This window comes from Carlito syrichta, unplaced genomic scaffold (assembly GCF_000164805.1).
Source record: "Carlito syrichta isolate Samal-C Ts95f unplaced genomic scaffold, Tarsius_syrichta-2.0.1 Scaffold270980, whole genome shotgun sequence".
Lineage (NCBI taxonomy): Eukaryota > Metazoa > Chordata > Mammalia > Primates > Tarsiidae > Carlito > Carlito syrichta.
The window spans coordinates 96,406-113,260 of NW_007215076.1; the positions used below are offsets into that span (position 1 = coordinate 96,406).

Sequence of the window (16,855 nt, forward strand, 5' to 3'; positions counted from 1 at the left end):
AGGCTCCGCCGCCGCCTGCGAGCTGGTGCTCACCACCATGCACCGCTCGCTTATCGGCGTCGACAAGTTCCTGGGCCAGGCCACGGTGGCGCTGGACGAGGTCTTCGGCGCAGGCCGCGCCCAGCACACGCAGTGAGTGGGGGCGCGGGGTCGCAGGAACGGTTAAAGGCCTCGCCGGGTGGGGCTGGTGGTGGGTCAGGACCCCGAGCCTCGCCAGGGCCACGAGCCCCGTGCCTCGCGCTCAAGGGAGTAAACCGACAGACAAGTTGGTGCTTCCCATTTGGGATCCCTTCCTGGACCCCTAAACGTGCGCTGTGTGGGGCTCGGCTGCTGGTGGGTCCCTGGGAGGCTCGGGGGAGGTGTAAGTGCCCGCCAAGCGTTAGACATAGATTGTCAAGTAAAGTTAGGAATGTGATCCAGAGGCTTGGGGTTAAGAAGGGAATCTTGGGTCCATCTGGGCCTGTCTTCCTTTCCTCAAAGGGGAGGGCAACTGCAGGCGCCTGCTCCATGCTGGGCCCACGGGGGAGTGGAGAGGCGCAGCCAGATGTCATCGACCCGAGGCTCCCCACCAGACCTAAATAAAGACTGGTTGCAGAGGACATCTGCCTCTTGCCTGGTTTTTCCATGCTGCTCTCCGTCTGGACATGCCTCCTTGGACTTGCCCCTCTGTGTCCCTGGTTTGAGGACAGAAGGACTTCCTAAGTAGAGGAAAGAAACACTTGTGTCAGCCTTCAAGTGGCCTGCCTGTCCAGTCTGTCCTGCCCTGCCCAAGATAGAGGCAGCAGCCTGGTTAATGCACAGCAGGAGACTATCTCCAAGTCACTTCCACCTAGATGGGGCCAGTGGGTCTTTTAATCATTTATTTTGGCAGCATTTCACCTTGCCTGTGTTAAGATCAAGGCTTCAGACTTGGAGCCCCATTTCCTGTTTTGTGCTGGGGCGGGATCTGGAGGCAAGTCCCCAGGGCGGACAGCCTGTTGTGGATCACTCAAGTGGTTAACTTCCAAGTGACTTGGGTGGGGAGTGTAAGGGGATTAGGCCAGGGGTGTCCCCTAGATGGGGAGAGGTGCCGGAAAGGATTACCCAAGTGAAGTGTCATCCTCTGAGTAAATCTAGGAAGGCTTGCTGGAGCAGAGGAATGATCCTTAAGTCTGTTACAGACCCAAATTAAAGTAGAATTTGGATAGAAAATTCTGACCTTGAACGTTTTCCAAAACGCGGGTAGGGGGTGGCCTTCCTGGCTGGCTCTCTGTGGCCTGGATTGGGAGTGGGTTTAGTGCAAGGCAGTTTCCAGGCAGGGCTGTCACCTGACTCTATCTCCCCCTCCCCTGGCCTGCTCCCTTCCTTCCTTCATGACTTACTGTTTGGTTGCTGGGTGTGGGATCATGTGGTATGGCTTGGCCCTTGTTTTGTTTTTTCCTCCGCTTTTCTGTCCTCTCCCTCCTTCCTGGCTCATGGAGCCCAAGGGGGTGGGTGTGGGGCCAAAACCTCTCCTGTGGATCTCTTAGCCCATTTATTTCTTCCAGAAGAGGTTCCTGTCCTCAAATCATCCCACCCCTTCCCTTAGTCCTTCAGTCTCCACCACTCAGCTACTCTGACCCAACTGGTCGATGACATATCGAGTGGGGGGAACAGACAAGCAGATTTTTTTTTAAGGCTCTAGGCTCTCAGGCAGGGGTTTTCTTTGAATCTTTTTTTTTTTTTTTTCCCAGTTCCTGCCCATGCTTTCCTTTTGGCCTCTGGATCTTCCTTAGCTGAGCTGGCCGAGCCTGTAGGTCCAGGTGGGCCTATTTTCAGCCAAAAACAGTTTGTCTTGGAAAATTTGACTTGCCACCCCTTGATCTGAATTTGATTTACTTAATAGAAGTCATCTTTTCCGCCAGGATCTTTCCACACCCACCTGCCTGTCTTTCCTCTGATGCATTGACCTGAGTTATTTATAGAACCTGGAGGGGGCAGGAGTGGGAAAGGACACTTAGTGTGGGTAGAGGAAAAGTCTGTGAAATTGGCCTGATCCTCTAGTTCACCAGTCCTAATAGCATGCCCACTGACAGAGGGTGAGGGCTGCCACCCCTACTCTGGTCCCCACCTCCCACCACTAGCTCTAATGACCGCTGCTGTTGGCATTTCCTGGAGCGCCCTGTCACAGGCTGCTGAGACAGTGAGTTCGAACATTGTCTAGTAGGAAGTGGGTAAGGCAGAGAAAACTGGTGTACCCTCTTCAACTTTGGGTAATGGTACAAAATGACTGAATCTACTTTAGCTCCAGGAGTTGTCTGTGGTGGTCTCAGGGAGGGCAAATGATGTCCTTGTGCCAAAAAAGAGCCTGAGTGGGGAAGGGCACCCTCCTGGTCAGGAAGGGGCTGTGGAGTTGCACTGAACCGATAGATCCCACTCACAAAGCTGCGACCTGCGGCAAGTCATGCAAACTCTTGGTGCCTCAGTTTTCTCATCTGTAAGATGGAGGTAATCACAGGACTGGTTGAGGAATGAAATGAAGGTGCAACTGAAGCACCTAGTGCAGTTCCTGGGCATGGTAGTGGTCAGTGCACAGCAGAAATGGTAAAGGGAGGTTTTGGTAACAATGTCTGGTAGCCCTGATCTAGAAGAGTTCTCCTGCCCAGGAAGAGTGTCTCTGGTAATGAGGGAGACAGTCCAGAACTTTGAGCTTGGAAAAAGCCCCAGGGCCATGGGTGGCAGGGCACACACAGGAGTACAAGCATTCCCAACAAAATGAGCTGGCCCTTCGCAGCTGCCTGCATTCTTTTTGCTGTTAGAGGCTTGAAAGCTGGGGCTGGATTTGAGCCCTCTGCAGTCCCGAAGCCAGGCTCAAATCAGCCTGCAGCTCTGCAGATATCCTCCATGGCAGCCTCGCCTGGAGCTGCCCCTGCCCTGTTGAGAAGACAGAATGGCACAGGGCTTAAAAACCTGGACACTGCGGTTTCACTCTGAGTTCTGGGACTTACTAGCAGTCAGCTTACTTAACCCATTTCCTGATTTCTAAAAAGGTCATGACAATAATAATAGAGTTGTACAGATTCAGACACCATCTGTAAGTGTCTTAGTATAGGATAGTTCTGGACACATGGATGTTTTATTATTATTATTATTGTTATTTGAGTTGGAGTCTCACTCTGTTGCCCAGGCTGGAGTACAGTGGCATGCTCACGGCCACCCCTGCATCAATCCACTGGGTTCTGTGTTTGTCTCTTTGACGTCCAAGACATGATTCTTCTGCCTCAGCTTTCCAAGTAACCGGAACTACAGATGCACTCTACCACACTTGGCTAATTTTTAATTTATTGTAGAGACGAGGTCTTGCCAAGTTGCCCGGGCTGGTCTTGAACCCTCAGGCTCAGGCAATCCACTCGCCTCGGCCTCCCAAAGTGCTGGGATTACAGCGGAGCCCCCGAGCCTGGCCCACATGGATGTTTTAAACATATTCATGTCAGGGTTACTCTGGGGTCTTACTTTGTGTGTGTGAGGCTAGTGGCTGGGTTTCTAGGGGCGTCAGCAACCTCTGGAGGTCCTTTGTCAGTGGGGCAATCTTTAAGGTGAGGAGTTTCACTGGAGGCTTCCAAATAATGGAAGAGGAAATCCTCAAAAGAAAATTTTACATAGTATACAAGGAAACTAATCATCCTTCTCTCCCTTAAGTAAAACTGTCCATGAATTGTATGGTTCCTGTGAGTCTGGGAATCCTAGGGATGCTTCTCTACTATTTGCTTTCTTTTCTTTTTTTTTTTTTTTTTGAGTTGTTGGAGTCCTATTCTGTTGCCCAGGCTGGAGTACTGTGGCACGTTCACGGCCACCCCAGCATTGACCTCCTGGGCTCCAGTGATCCCTTCACGCCAGCCTTCGAAGTACCTGAAACTACGGGCGCGTGCTACCATGCCCGACTATTTTTTATTTTTATTTTATTGTAGAAATGAGGTCTCACCAAGTTGTCCGGGCTGGTCTCTAACCCATAGGCTCAGGTAGTTCACTTGCCTCGGCCTTCCAAAGTGCTGGGATTACAGACTGAGCCACCGAGCCTGGCCTATTTCCTTTCTTATTTTCATCTTCAGCATCCTTCCCAGTATTCCCCAGTGGGTGTCCTGTGTTTGTCTCTTTGACGTCCAAGACATGATGGTTAGTTCTCTTTGTTCTCTGTGGGGTCAGATGGGTCCTTTGGACTTTTTGGCCTTTATGCTTTTGATGTGGATCACCAAAAGCATGCCCTGAGGGAATGGCCCTGAGCGTATCTAAAGCGGGAGAAAGAAGCAGCAGCAAAAGTTTTGGAGTGAGAAGATAGGGAAACTTCCAGAAGGGCCATTTTGGTTGGAGGGACCTGCTCTGTGCCCTCTGGAGTTCTGGTTTGTATGTCTTTGGGGAAGGAGCAGGCACAACCCTGTGATTTGGAGCCCCTGTCCACCTTCTCCTGGTTTTAATATGAGTTGAAATAGCCTCTGCAGTAAGGACTGGAGTATGGAGGACAGGACCATTGTCCTGGGCCTACTGGATCAGTAGTTAAGATTGGCCTCTTGGGAAAGCCAAGCTTTTGTGAGTTCAGCTTGGGTTGGGATCAGTTTGTCTTTGTTCATCACAAAAACTAAAACTGTTGTGACCATGGACAGGCTGCTAATAGTGGCCCCCAAGAGGCTCTGTTAGCCCCGCTCAGTCTGTGCCACTGGTTTTGGCGGGGGAGCTCATGGGGGATATGGCTGTTCAGGTTGTGGGTCTGAGGCCATAACCTTGTGCTTGGCTGGTCATGTGTTCTGAGACCTCCTTAAGTTAGGAAAATGAGTTTGGGAGCACTGGGAGGCACCTGAGAGGAAATGCAGCGTTGGTCTGGGTTGGGATGGTCTTTGAGGACTTCCATCTATCCCTCAGCACATGTGAATGACCCCACGGTCTTCTCTCCACTGGTTTCTGGGTGCTCGGGGGTTCCTGGCTGTGGAGCTGTTGGGGAAGTCTGCTTTGGCTACCGGGGAAGGGTGTGGTTGTACTCAGAAGCCAGTCATTAGGACGCAGAGGCTCCATCTCCCTTAGTTATAGGGCAGTTTTTATTTGGGGTTGCTTGAGCAGCAGCGTCTGGGGGCATGGGGCGGGGTAGGAAGTATGACTCCTCCGTCAGACAGGGCTGCTTCTTCTCTCTGGCACAGCAGCTTCCCCTTCTCGCCCCATCTGCCCCTGGCCCTGAGCCCTGGACAGGACTGGGGAGGTTACAGGGGGCCTCATCAGCCCCATCTCTGCCCTGCCTGTAGGCAGCTGGCTACAAGGTACAACTCAGCAGAGCCAACATCCCTGATGACCTTGAGGGCTGTCCTTTTCCTCTGATGGGAACTACCTGCCCTGCTTGTCTCTGCTGCCACCCTGGTGCTGTGACATTCTTTTTGCTACTAAACTACTGATCTGGCCTTGTCCAGATGTTTCCCTTATCCTTCCCACCCTGCACAGGGACAGGTGATTAACACAATGACAGGAGCTGTTGCTGCCCTGCTTTGTGGGAATCAGTCATCTTTCTCTCTCTCTCTGCAAAATGGTGTAGCCATGAAGCAGCTTTGCCCTTCCCCACAGCCAGGTAAGAAAAATGAGTCCATGACGTGAGTCCTCTGTGCACCTGGCAGTCCTGTCAGGGAAGAGTCTGACCACTTTGCTCCTACTGAGCTGGCCTTAGGTTATTTCTACCTCAAGAATGATGGTGGCCAGAGAGGAGAGCAGGGCTTGGCAAGTCGCACCAGGATTCTGTGTAGGGCTGGGCCCTGAGCCTCTCCTAGTAAGCAGGAATCAGAGTCTCCAAAGTGGAGCTCCCAGAGCAGCTGTGGCTGCAGGGGCGTGGAAGGTTGTCACAGGCAGCCTTGACCTTCAGTTCACCCTGGGACTGGGGAGGGGAGGCACAGCCCTTAATCGTGGGAGCTAGAAGGGAGCTTAGACATGTGGAAACTGAGGCTGGGGGAGGGAGCGAGCCCCAGGCTCCCAGATGCTCCGCAGTTAGTGGCAGATGTGGTTTCTGTTAAACCCTGCAGCCCGTGGAGCTGTAGGATTTGGGGTGAAGAAGAGATGGCGTTTGGGGCCCCACGTGCATCCCAAGGTTTCTGTGGCAGTGCCCGTGGGGTTTGACTGAGATAGGAACATTGCTGCTGGGAAAGGGAGGGGACGTTGGGACTTCTCTACAGACCGGAAGGGCAATCCAGTCCAAGGGCATTTCTGGAGACCTGGGCAAAGGCCAAGAGTGGGTCGCTGGAGTGGGGAGGGCTCCAGAGGAGAGGAGGACATGGACAATTCCCTGCATTTGGAGGATGCCCTATAGCCGAAGGCTTGTGTTTTGGGGCCTGGACAGAGAGCCCTGGAGATGTTCAGAGCCAGCAGAGCCAAGGGGCAGGCTGTGGCCAAGGCAGACTTCCTTGAGGAGACCACTGGGAGCCCATCTGTCACCCCAGCCTTCTCTGAATCCCCACACCTGAGCATGAGCTACTCTGTTGTGGTGGATTATTACCATTGCCTCGTTGGCCTAGTGCATTGTTTATGAAGCCCCTTCTAGGTACTGGCACTGTCTTAAGGACTGGACTTCATTTGCTCACAGCAAGCCCTTGAGGTGTAGTTGCTGTTACCGTGTTTAGCAGCTGAGCAAACCCTGGCACAGAGAGGTGAAGTGACTTTTCTAAAGACACACAGCACGTGGCAGAATCAGGATGGGAATGCAGGCAATCTGGCTTCAGAGTCTGTGCCTTGGCCACTTCTGCACACTGCCCATCTCAGTCTTCCTTCTTGTCTCCCTTGCCTCTGCTCTGCACAGGGCCAGGTGCTCAGGCTTGGGGTTCTGTTAGTATGACCTGCTTCTCCTGAATGGGCCCTTGGTTTATTGGGAGATGCACACTTGGTCTGCAGCTCCAGCCTGGTTGTGTCTGTCCCAGGGCAGAGGATGTTGTCTGGTACTCAGGGAAGGAGAGTGGCACTGCCACCAGGTGTCTCTCAGGCGTGGAGTGAGGCCTGAGAAACTCCATCTTGGCCTGGGCACTCCCCACACCTCTGGGAGATTCTGTTTCTTCAAGCAGGAATTCGGGGCATCAGCACATACAAGACTCCCTGACCCCAAGACATCACGTGCTTGTTTTACCTTGACAAAATACTCTGAGCAATCCTCTTTCAGTGGTGCAGTCATTTGCCATTTTTTTTCCTTCTGTTCAGTGCCCAGGAAGCAGTTACAGGGCAATATGGTAACTACTGTGCCTAGCTCAGTGCTGTAGAGGAAACAAGGGGAACAAAGTGAATAGCCCTGGGCAACCCCTTCTGGTCTCCTCCCACTGTGGGAGCTTTTCTGACCTCTCGATAAGTCCTGCTTTCTAAAATAAACAGACAAACAAACAAATAAAATAAATTGGATAGCCATTTCTCTAGAAGGGTAAAAAGGTGTTTGAGACAAGCCTTACCCAGGAAGGACAATTACTTTACAAAGCAACTTAAGAGAAGCGGGAGCTGGAGTGATCAGGGTGGGCTTCCTGAGGAAGGTTGGAGTGATCAGGGTGGGCTTCCTGAGGAAGGAGGTGCCTGAATGACAGGTGAGGCCTGATGGAGTGAGTTGGAGGCAGGGAAACTGCCCCTCCAGAAGGGAGGGTGAGTGTGGTGGGGCGGTGCCAGGAGAGGGAGTGAGGGGAGCCTGGCTTAGTTTCCTAAGTGCCTCTCAGCAGAATGGCCAGACTTTCTTTACTTCTTATTTTTGAATTGTTTACCTAGTTCAAAATTCTAACAGTACAGAATGGTGCACAATGAAGAAAATCCCTCTTGCCTCAACCTTGGGCCACCTAGCTCCTCTCTTCAGAAGCACCCAGTGTTGCCAGTTCTCATGTCACCTTCCAAAGTCATTTCGTGTATTGACAACTAAACGCATTGTATATTTTTTCCTGTCCCTCCCTTTTGTTTACCCAAATGCAGCATTCTTAATACACAGTTCAGTACCTATAATGACTTCCCTACACAGGGATGTTTGTTGTTTGTCTTCTCTTGTTGTGCGGTCTGAACTGAGACCCTAGCAGAGGGAACCATCCATCACCAAGTCTCCTATTTGGGGTGAATATGGGATTAGGAGCACTCTGGGGAGGGGGACGGGTTAGGTAAAATTTCTTCCTTATTCCCCTATCTGCCAAAGATTCCCTGAGAGAGGTCATCTTCCTGGTTCTCTCCTCCCTCCTGGGCAGAGTCATTGCTTTTTGGTCCTGGGCCATTTCACTCCTATGTGACTGATGACAGCCTGTGAAAGACCTTTGATAGACAATATCTTTATGTGTGGTTTGGCCTACTTTTCAGAACCTTTTCCCAACGTCACCTCATTTCCTTCTTCCCTGAGGGCAGGCAGGGTGACCCCCCCAGTTTTACAAATGTGGAGACTGGGGTCTCAGGAGGTGGACTGACCTGTTTCAGGTCACATGACTTGTTCATGGCAGCCAGCTTCTGACATCCAAGCCCAGGGCTTTTTCCCCTACACCACGCTGTGGCCCTGCATACTTTCTGTTGCTATCTGGTGGGTAGACTTGCCTCCAGGCATTTTTATAGCTTTTCTTCATGCGGGTGAGCTGACATGACAGACCTTTGAAGTCTCCAGCACTAGGAAGAGGATTAGATGGAATGTTTGTGCCCAGGAGGGAGCGGGGGCTGGACCTGGCTAGGGTGTGAGGTGAGCAGAGAGAGCCCTCAGAGGCCAGGGGAAACTAATGAATGATATTGGCTCCCCTCTGAGGGTTGCCAGTGCCAGGCACGGTGCCAAAAGAGGTGATAAGACTCATCTGGTCCGATAAGGGGCCGTATCCTGCCCTGAGATTGTGTCTGGCTTGCAGTTTGAACATAGATACCAAATCAAAGGGTGGGGTAGGTACTGGTAGACAGAAGGGGTTGGCCTGAGGCCCATACACCTCCTGTCTGCAGGCACGTGAGACAAGCTGCTTGGGTGGGACACTCAGAGAGGAGGCATCCTGGCGGAGGAGGTTCTGGGCTTTCCAGTTGTCTTCCCAAACTCTTGAGTGTCACAGTTTTAGTTGGCACTTTGCCCTGGTTTTAGCTGGCTTATTTTATCACCCCCATTTTATGGTGATGAAAAAGCTGTTTTAAGCCACTTAGTAAGTCAGAAGCAGGACTAGAACTCAGGTCTCCTGCCTTCCAGTCCACTGGGGTTTTCCCCCAATGACCTTAAAATAATTTTTTTTCCGACTTATTTCTGAGACTGAAGCCGAGTCTTGCCAATCCCATCCTGTTTATCCACCAGGTACTGGAAATGGTCTGTGTCTCGGGCCCTGGCCTGGATGTGAGGGATAAAAGGTAAGGAACAGTCTGCGTTGTCAGCAGTAGTGGGAATGCAGTGGTGGCTCTGCCACCGAGCTGCAGCAGGGGTCGACGGGGACACTCCCAGGGGCCCTCCCAGCCCTCCTACCTTCCTTACCCATTGCTCCTGTCCCAGTTCAGTCATTTTCCCCCTTATCTCTGCTCTGAACTGTTGCCTTTGCAGCTGCTACCTTTTTATTAACCTGAGCGCCAGCTTATTAATTTAAGATGAGAACTGCTAAGGCATGAGGAGTTACTCAGGTCAGCCCGGCCTCAGGACCTGCCCTGGGCTGTGCTGATTTGGTGCCGTTTCCCCTGCCTCTCTCTGCTATCTCTTTCCCTGCCATCCCCCTTTCTTCCTGTAGCCTCGTGTTCATCGTCCTGTCCTAATACTGTACCCTGCAGTGTACTTCAGGGTCCAGATTAAAGTTACAGCTCCTTAGTGTGGTGGTGGAGTCAGTCTCCCATCTGCCCATCTTCACTCACGCAGCCCTGGCATCTGCATATTCTGTCCCTTGGACTTGGAATGTCTCCAGACCACTCCTTGCCTCTTTCCTGCCCATTGTTCAAGGCCCAGCATAAATGCCACGTCCTGCACCCTCCCGTAATCATCTTACTACTCTCCTTTCTCCTTCCCATGCTTTCCATTTGTGTGTTTTTGTGGTGTTAATCACTGTATTCCTTTATTTATATGGCTGTTTTATTTCCCTACCAAGCCTCTTGAAACCCTGTTCTTGTTCCTGGCAAGTACTTGGGAATGTTTGAGCAGAGGCCCGACTGGGGCTTCCTCTAGCTGGGCTGTATTTCACTGGTGTATGCCCTGTGCCTTCACGACACTACATCTGCTAGTGTTGTGGGTGTCAGGCAGGCTATCAGGGTCCCACAAACAGGCCTTGTGCTAGGGTGACAAGCAGATGAACTGATGAGTTCACAGGTGAGCACAGGAAGTGGAGGAGGAGGACAGTAGAAAAACCTGGCCTGAGGTGGACCCCTGACTTCTGCAGAGGTCTACTATAAACCCACCTTGGTCCAAAAAGTGGGACCAGGAGGAGAGTGTGAGTCAGTGTGCTCTAGATGCTTCAGTAAGTCTCTTCAGCCATCTCCAACAGGTTTGGGTGCCTTTATAAAAGCATAACCATCATGCCATTCTCACACAAAATCACTGTACCTTAATAATGATCTAATATTGACTGGGTACAGTGGTTCACAACCGTAATCCCAGCACTTTGGCAGGCTGAGGCTGGAGGCTCACTTGAGGCCAGGAGCTTGAGACAAGCCTGGACAACATAACAAGACCCTATTTCTAAAAAATTTTTAAAAAAATCATCTAATATCTAGTCCATATTCAAATTGTCTTGACATCAAAAATACTTCTTCAGGCCAGGTGTGGTGTCTCACCCCTGTGAACCCAGCACTTTGGGAGGCTGAGGCAGGAGATTCACTTAAGCCCAGGAATTCAGAACCATCCTGGGCAACATAGTGAGACCTTATATCTACAAAAAATACAAAAGTAGCCAGGCATGGTGGTGCATGCTTGTAGTCTCAGCTACTCAAGAGGCTGAGGCAGAAGGATTGCTTGAGTCCAGTAGGCTGAGGCTGCAGGGACTCGGGATCACACCACTGCACTACAGCCTGGGTGACAGAGTGAGACCCTGTCTCAAAAAAAAAACAAAAACAAAAAATGTCTTCATAGGTAGTTTATTGCATCAGGATCCAAACAGTAACCTGGCAGTTATATCTCCTCATGATGTCTCTCCAGTGTAACAGTTCTCTCCATCTTTGTTTCTTTTTTTTAATTCATAGTCTCACTCTGTTGCCCAGACTGGAATGCAGTGGCACACTCATGGCCACCGCAGCCTCGACCTGCTGAGCTCAGGTGATCCTTCCACCTCAGCCTTCCAAGTAGCTGGAACTACAGGCACACACCACCATACCTGGCTAATTTTTTTGATTTATTGTAGAGACAAGGTCTTGCCATGTTGCTCAGGCTGGTCTTGAACCCCTGAATCAGGCAGTCCTCTTGCCTCTGCCTTCCAAAGTGCTGGGATTACAGGTGTGAACCACTGTGCCTGGCCCCATCTGTTTCTTATCATCACCTGTGGAGGAGCTGGGCCATTTGTCCTTGAGACTGTCACACACTGTGGTCCTGGTCAATTGGTTCTTTATGATGGTTTCACTCTAATTCTCCACCCCCTGGACACTAGGTTCCTTAGCAAGAGTCCTTTCCAGGTGGGCTGGCTGACCCCTGCCTCACCTCAGAAGGCCCACCCTGTCCACAGCCCTTCCTCAGTGAGGCCCTGACGAGACAGTGGGTTCTGGGCTGTTAGCCCAGCCCACCCCAGCCATTTGAAAGTTTCTCATCAACCTTCCTCCCAGTGGTGTCAGCATCCGTTGATGATCATGGCCTGGTTCTCTAGGTCTGCATTTCTTCTCCATCTGTCAGCAGAATCCCAGCATAAGGATGAGATTTCCCTTTCAAAGGTTTGGTCACTCTGCAGCAGGGCTGGCAGGCTGGCACAGCTCATGCAGGAATGGCAGGAATGGTGAGTCTTTGCCATTATTTTTCAGTTTGGTGATAACTTTCACATTAGAAATCCACCCTACCCCATAATGCTGTCTGTGACACCAGTCACTGCAGACTGCAGGCCTTTTGAGGGCAAATGATTTCATCTGTTCAACATCACTTGAAACAGCCCATTGCCAGCCTGGAGTGGAAATCTGGGACAGGTGATGTTGCAGGCAGGTATTTTGATATTTTCCCCAGTATGCTTTCTCCACTCTGGAACCCTGCAGCCTCCCATTGATACTGACTCTCCAGGGAGCAATATTTCTTCCTCTCCATTATGTTGGTGTCTTCCTTTCCCTTGTAGAAGATTCTCCTACCTAGGTTTTTGGGGCAGCACAATTGTCTTTAATAAGTGCATCTTAGCTGGGCTCAGTGGCTCAGCCTGTAATCCCGCGCCTTTGGGAGGCTGAGGTGAGTGGATTGCCTGAGCCCGCGGGTTTGAGACCCACCTGGGCACGCGACACCTCATCTCTACAATAAATCAAAAATTAGCCAGGCGTGGTAGCGCACGCCTGTAGTTCCAGCTACTTGGAAGGCTGAGGTGGAAGGATCGCCCAAGCCCAGCAGGTCGAGGCTGCCGTGACTGGGAGCGGCCACTGCACTCCAGTCTGGGCGACAGAGTGAGACTCCAACTCAAAAAAAAAAAAAGAAAAAAAAAAGGGGCATCTTGACTTCATTTGCCTTGGTGGTGGATTTGATTCCCACAACTCCCAGCTTTGTGGTCCCTTATCCCCAGCATGGTGGTGGCTGTTTTACTAGCTGAGTTAAAGGCTGTCTTTGAAGAGGCCAGGGTAGTGGCTGCAGCTAGAAGAAAGAAGCTGCAGACCCAGTGGGTTGCAGCCGTAGCAGGTGAGGCTCAGGCAAGGACCAGCCTAGGGGAGCTGCAGACTGTGGTGTTGGGGCATGATCAAAACAAGCTGTGGGAGTAGCTCACGCCCAGCTGGCAGGTGCACGTGCTGTTTTTGTTTCTCTGGAGTCACCTTCACTGGCATGGAGGGTCTGAGGGTCAGCCTGAGTACCGTGGCGTGATGCTGGGGAGCCTGAGGGCCTTCGGTTAACTCTTGCTCTGCCCCATGCTCCCATGCCCCCCCATGCCCCCCATGCCCCTAGCTGGGTGGGAAATGGGAGCAGCACCCATCCTCCACTTTGAGTTCTCAACCTGGGTGCCCCACAGAGGGTAGGGAGGGAGGACCTAGACCTGTGCTGAGCTTGCCGTCTTCTTTCTCTAGAGCAGGCATTCTCTGCCCTTTTTGTATCATGGGCCCCCTCTCAGAACAAGGTCTTTAAATATGCAGCATTACACAGTACACCAATGATATTGAAGTCTGTTTATCAGTATATGGAAACATTTGCTAAGGAAACATGTGCTTTATTACTTTATTAAGTAATGTCATCTACTGATGGTTTAATGACTTTACAGTTCAACATAGTGATGAGTATAAGTATTTTGTGACATTTTTAACAGCTATAATCCGATATGAAGATGCCTAGTTTCTCTTGGTAACAAATACTATATAGGTACTGCTTCTGTACAACTGTTGGAAAAATTCATATTGGAAAACATGTTGATTTCAGTTAGAGATTAAGGAAAATAAATATGTGATTTTACTCCCATCTAACATATACCTCCCTTCTCTGGAGAAATAAGGAGGTAATTTTGGATTCCTTGATTGGACAGAGACATGGGGGTCTCTAGCCTGGGGTGAGTGTGTGTTATACTTGCAAAGGGAGGCAGTGTCACGGTCAGGCCTCTGGGGGCAAGGAACCTGAGTTCAAATTCTGGCTCTCATATACTGAATAAATGTGTGATTTAACCCAGTGAACTTCTCTGCACCTCAGTATTTGCCTCTACTAAATATAAGACCTGACACTTACGTGCATTTCCTGTGTGCCGGGCCCTGTTCTGAGTGCTCCATGTATCATCCATTGAGTCCTCATATAGGCTGAGTATTCCTTATCCAAAATACTTGAAACCAGACATGTTTCCAGATTTCAGATTTTTTTTGGATTTTGGAACATTTGCATTATACTAACCGGCTGAGCATCCCTAATCTGAAACCCCAAGTCCAAAAGGTTCCAACAAGCATTTCCTTTGAGACTCATGTTAGTGCTCAAAAACTTACAGATTTTGGAGCATTTCAGATTGCAGGTTTTCTGGCTAGGGATATTCAACCTGTCGTGGTCTTTGAGGAGCGGGTAGGCTGTTGCCCCCATCTTAAAAGTAGGTGAGGAAACTGAGGCAAGGAGTTTAGATAACCTGCCCAAGGTCACACAGCCAGTAGGTGACCCATGCTTTAGCTACTCCAGGGTCTGCCTCTCACACTGACCTCACAGGGTTGTTGAGAGGATTACATAGGATGTAATTCAGTGTGTTCAGTGCTTGGTATGGTTCCCAGCACACAATAAGTGCTAAGTGAGTGGTTGTAGTTGGTAATGCAGATAAGATTAGAGGACCAAGAGATAGACTGGAGTGGGGCCAACACCAACGGCCCCTCCCCTCACAAGGCCGGACGCATCCCACATCCAGTTCTCTCTCAGGGAAGTAAATGGAATCTTGGTTCAGAGATTGGGACTGAGAAAGGGTCTCACAGTTAAAGAAGGTCCCATTTTCCAGCTCCCTCCTTCAGGCCTGGTCCCAATGGCACCCTCAAGAGTCTCCTATTTGGGGAGGTGGTGGGCAGGGGAGGAACCTTTTTGCCCTCCGGGAGTTCCGACTGTCACGGGTAAGACCCATGGGTTTGTAGTGATAGAAACAGGCATGGAACAGTTGTGGACAGGGACAGACAAGTTCCTGAGTTAGAGTCACAGATGACTTTGTTGGCTCATTGAACAGATATTCGAGTGTCCACTGTTAAGTGCTGAGGATGCAGAAATGAGCTAGATGACGCCCTTGGTGATACAGTGAGGGAAGACAGGTGCTAAACAAGCCTTGTGCACATGCAGCATTTTTCACTGTGTGGATGTTCGTACAGTGACATACGCGTACATACATACAGTGCCAGGTTGTGGTAAGTACGGCGACAGGATGAATGAGGGGGAGGGGTGGGTGTGGTTGCAATATTCAGGGAAGACTGAGGAGGGCCGGATGGACTGAGCTCTGACTAGAGTGAGTAAACTGTGGCTGGAAGGTCTGGCCTGTGTCTCAGGCAGTGGCAACAGTATGTGCAGTGGCCTTGAGGTGGGAACACTCCTAGTGAGTTCAGGGACAGCGGGAGGGCCAGTGTGGCCTGAGAGGAAGGAGGGTTGCAGAGTAAAGACCAAAAAGATGCTGAAGAGAGGGGTGTGATGTGCTCTGATTTCATATACTTGCTGGACAGCAGGGAGGTAGATAAGCAGCGAGTTACAGAGTCTGGCAGGGAGGTTGGTGGCAGACTGGACCATAAGGTGACAGTGATGAGGGGGGGTGGATTCTGGAGATAATTTTCAGGTAGAGTCCACAGAGTTCAAAGGTTAGATGTGGGGAGTGGGGGGAGGAAGAGCAAAGCTTGTTCCTGGGTTTGGAGTCTAGAATAAATTATGGGTGAGGGTTCGGAAAGGGGCAGTTATTTGGGTCTGAATTTTAGACTGATATGAATTGGGGGAGGGAGGACAGTCACAGTGGCTTATTCCTGTTTTCTTAGCACTTTAGGAGACTGAGGCAGGAGGATCACTTGAGGCCAGGAGTTTGAGACCAGCCTAGGCAACATAGCGAGACCCCACCTTTACAAAAAAAATAAAATAAAATTAGCAGGGCATGGTGGTAAGCACCTGTAGTCATAGCAGGAGGCTGAGGCAGGAAGATCTCTTAAACTCAGAAGGTTGAGGCTACAGTGAGCTATGATCACACCCCTGCATTCCAGTCTGGGCAACAGAGAGTGAGACCCTGTCTTAAAAAAAAAAAAAATTGGAGGTGAGTCAGGTGTGTTCAGGCCTGCAGCTGCAGCTACCCACAAACCCATGCCCTAGTCTCAGACAAGAACCCCCCTGCATGGGTATGTTTGACAGCTGTCCCAGGTCTGCTCTCCCTTGAGAGCAGGGCCTTCCCAACTGTGCTGGGTGCCAGTGGTTAGCCCAGCTGTGTTTCTTGAGACTTGGGTGAAGAGCTGGATATGAGTGTCTGGGAGCCCCACCAGGAAAAACTGGGGCCTTAATCTTGGTGACAAGTGAGCAGACTTGCTTCCTCCAACCCTAACATTCCCTTTGTCCTGTGTTCCTGGGGTGGGTGGGAGGAAGCCAAGGACTGAGTCTCAAGTACACTCCAGGCCTGCTGAACTTTGTCAGGCAGGCAGAGCATGGGGGAGGTATTCTAGCTGAGCAGGGGACCCTGTGAGAGCTTTCCCATGGTCCGGTCCTCTCAGGAATTCAGGACCTTGATGGCTAAATCGGGGAGGCGAGGCTGCTCTCAGACTAGGTTTTGAGGTGCTGGAGACAGGACAGAACCCTGAGGTTCTCTCAGTGGCCTCACAGGACTGCATGCTCCTGGGGTTGTGCCAACCTCTTGAAGGGAGGGGGTCTAGTTTTTTGTAGCCTTGTCCTATCAGGCTGCCCAGGGCAGGCGTATTTGCATGTGACTTTCTGAGAGATGCTAAACCTTAAAGGTTAATTGCGTGGGCTTGGAGTCAGGCATCTTCATGTTCAAGTTCCGGCTCCATCACTGATGATCTGTGTGACAAACCTCCACAACTTAGTTTCTCATCTCCATCCATTGTCACTGAGGGCTCATCAGCTCATGTCAGTAATAGTCACAGCTTCCTAGCCTCCAGTGGGTCGTGTGTGCAGTATCTGGCAGGTGGTGGGGTGGGGTGGGGTTGTCTGATCCAGGCAAGAGGAAGCAGGAGCTTTAGGGAGCAGGGACGGGATGTGGCTGTGTGGCCGTGCCATCGCAACCGGTGTAGGTCACACTTCTGGGAGAAGGCCTGCTCTGGTTGAGTTTTTGGGGCACCCAAGGTGCCTGGCAGTGTATCGCATCCAACATTCAGTCCTGCCCTGGACTGGGGGACAGAGGGAGGAGGGGGG

General features: G+C 51.0%; 1 protein-coding gene across 1 annotated transcript in view; it reads left to right on the plus strand.

Moving 5' to 3' along the window:
- The window catches only part of RAB11FIP5 (RAB11 family interacting protein 5), a 35,906-nt gene that overhangs the window by 949 nt on the left and 18,102 nt on the right, over positions 1–16,855 (plus strand). The window contains exon 2 of the mRNA XM_008052280.2: positions 3–132. Within this exon, the coding sequence (XP_008050471.1) occupies positions 3–132 (130 nt within the window). The remainder of the gene's footprint in view (positions 1–2; positions 133–16,855) is intronic.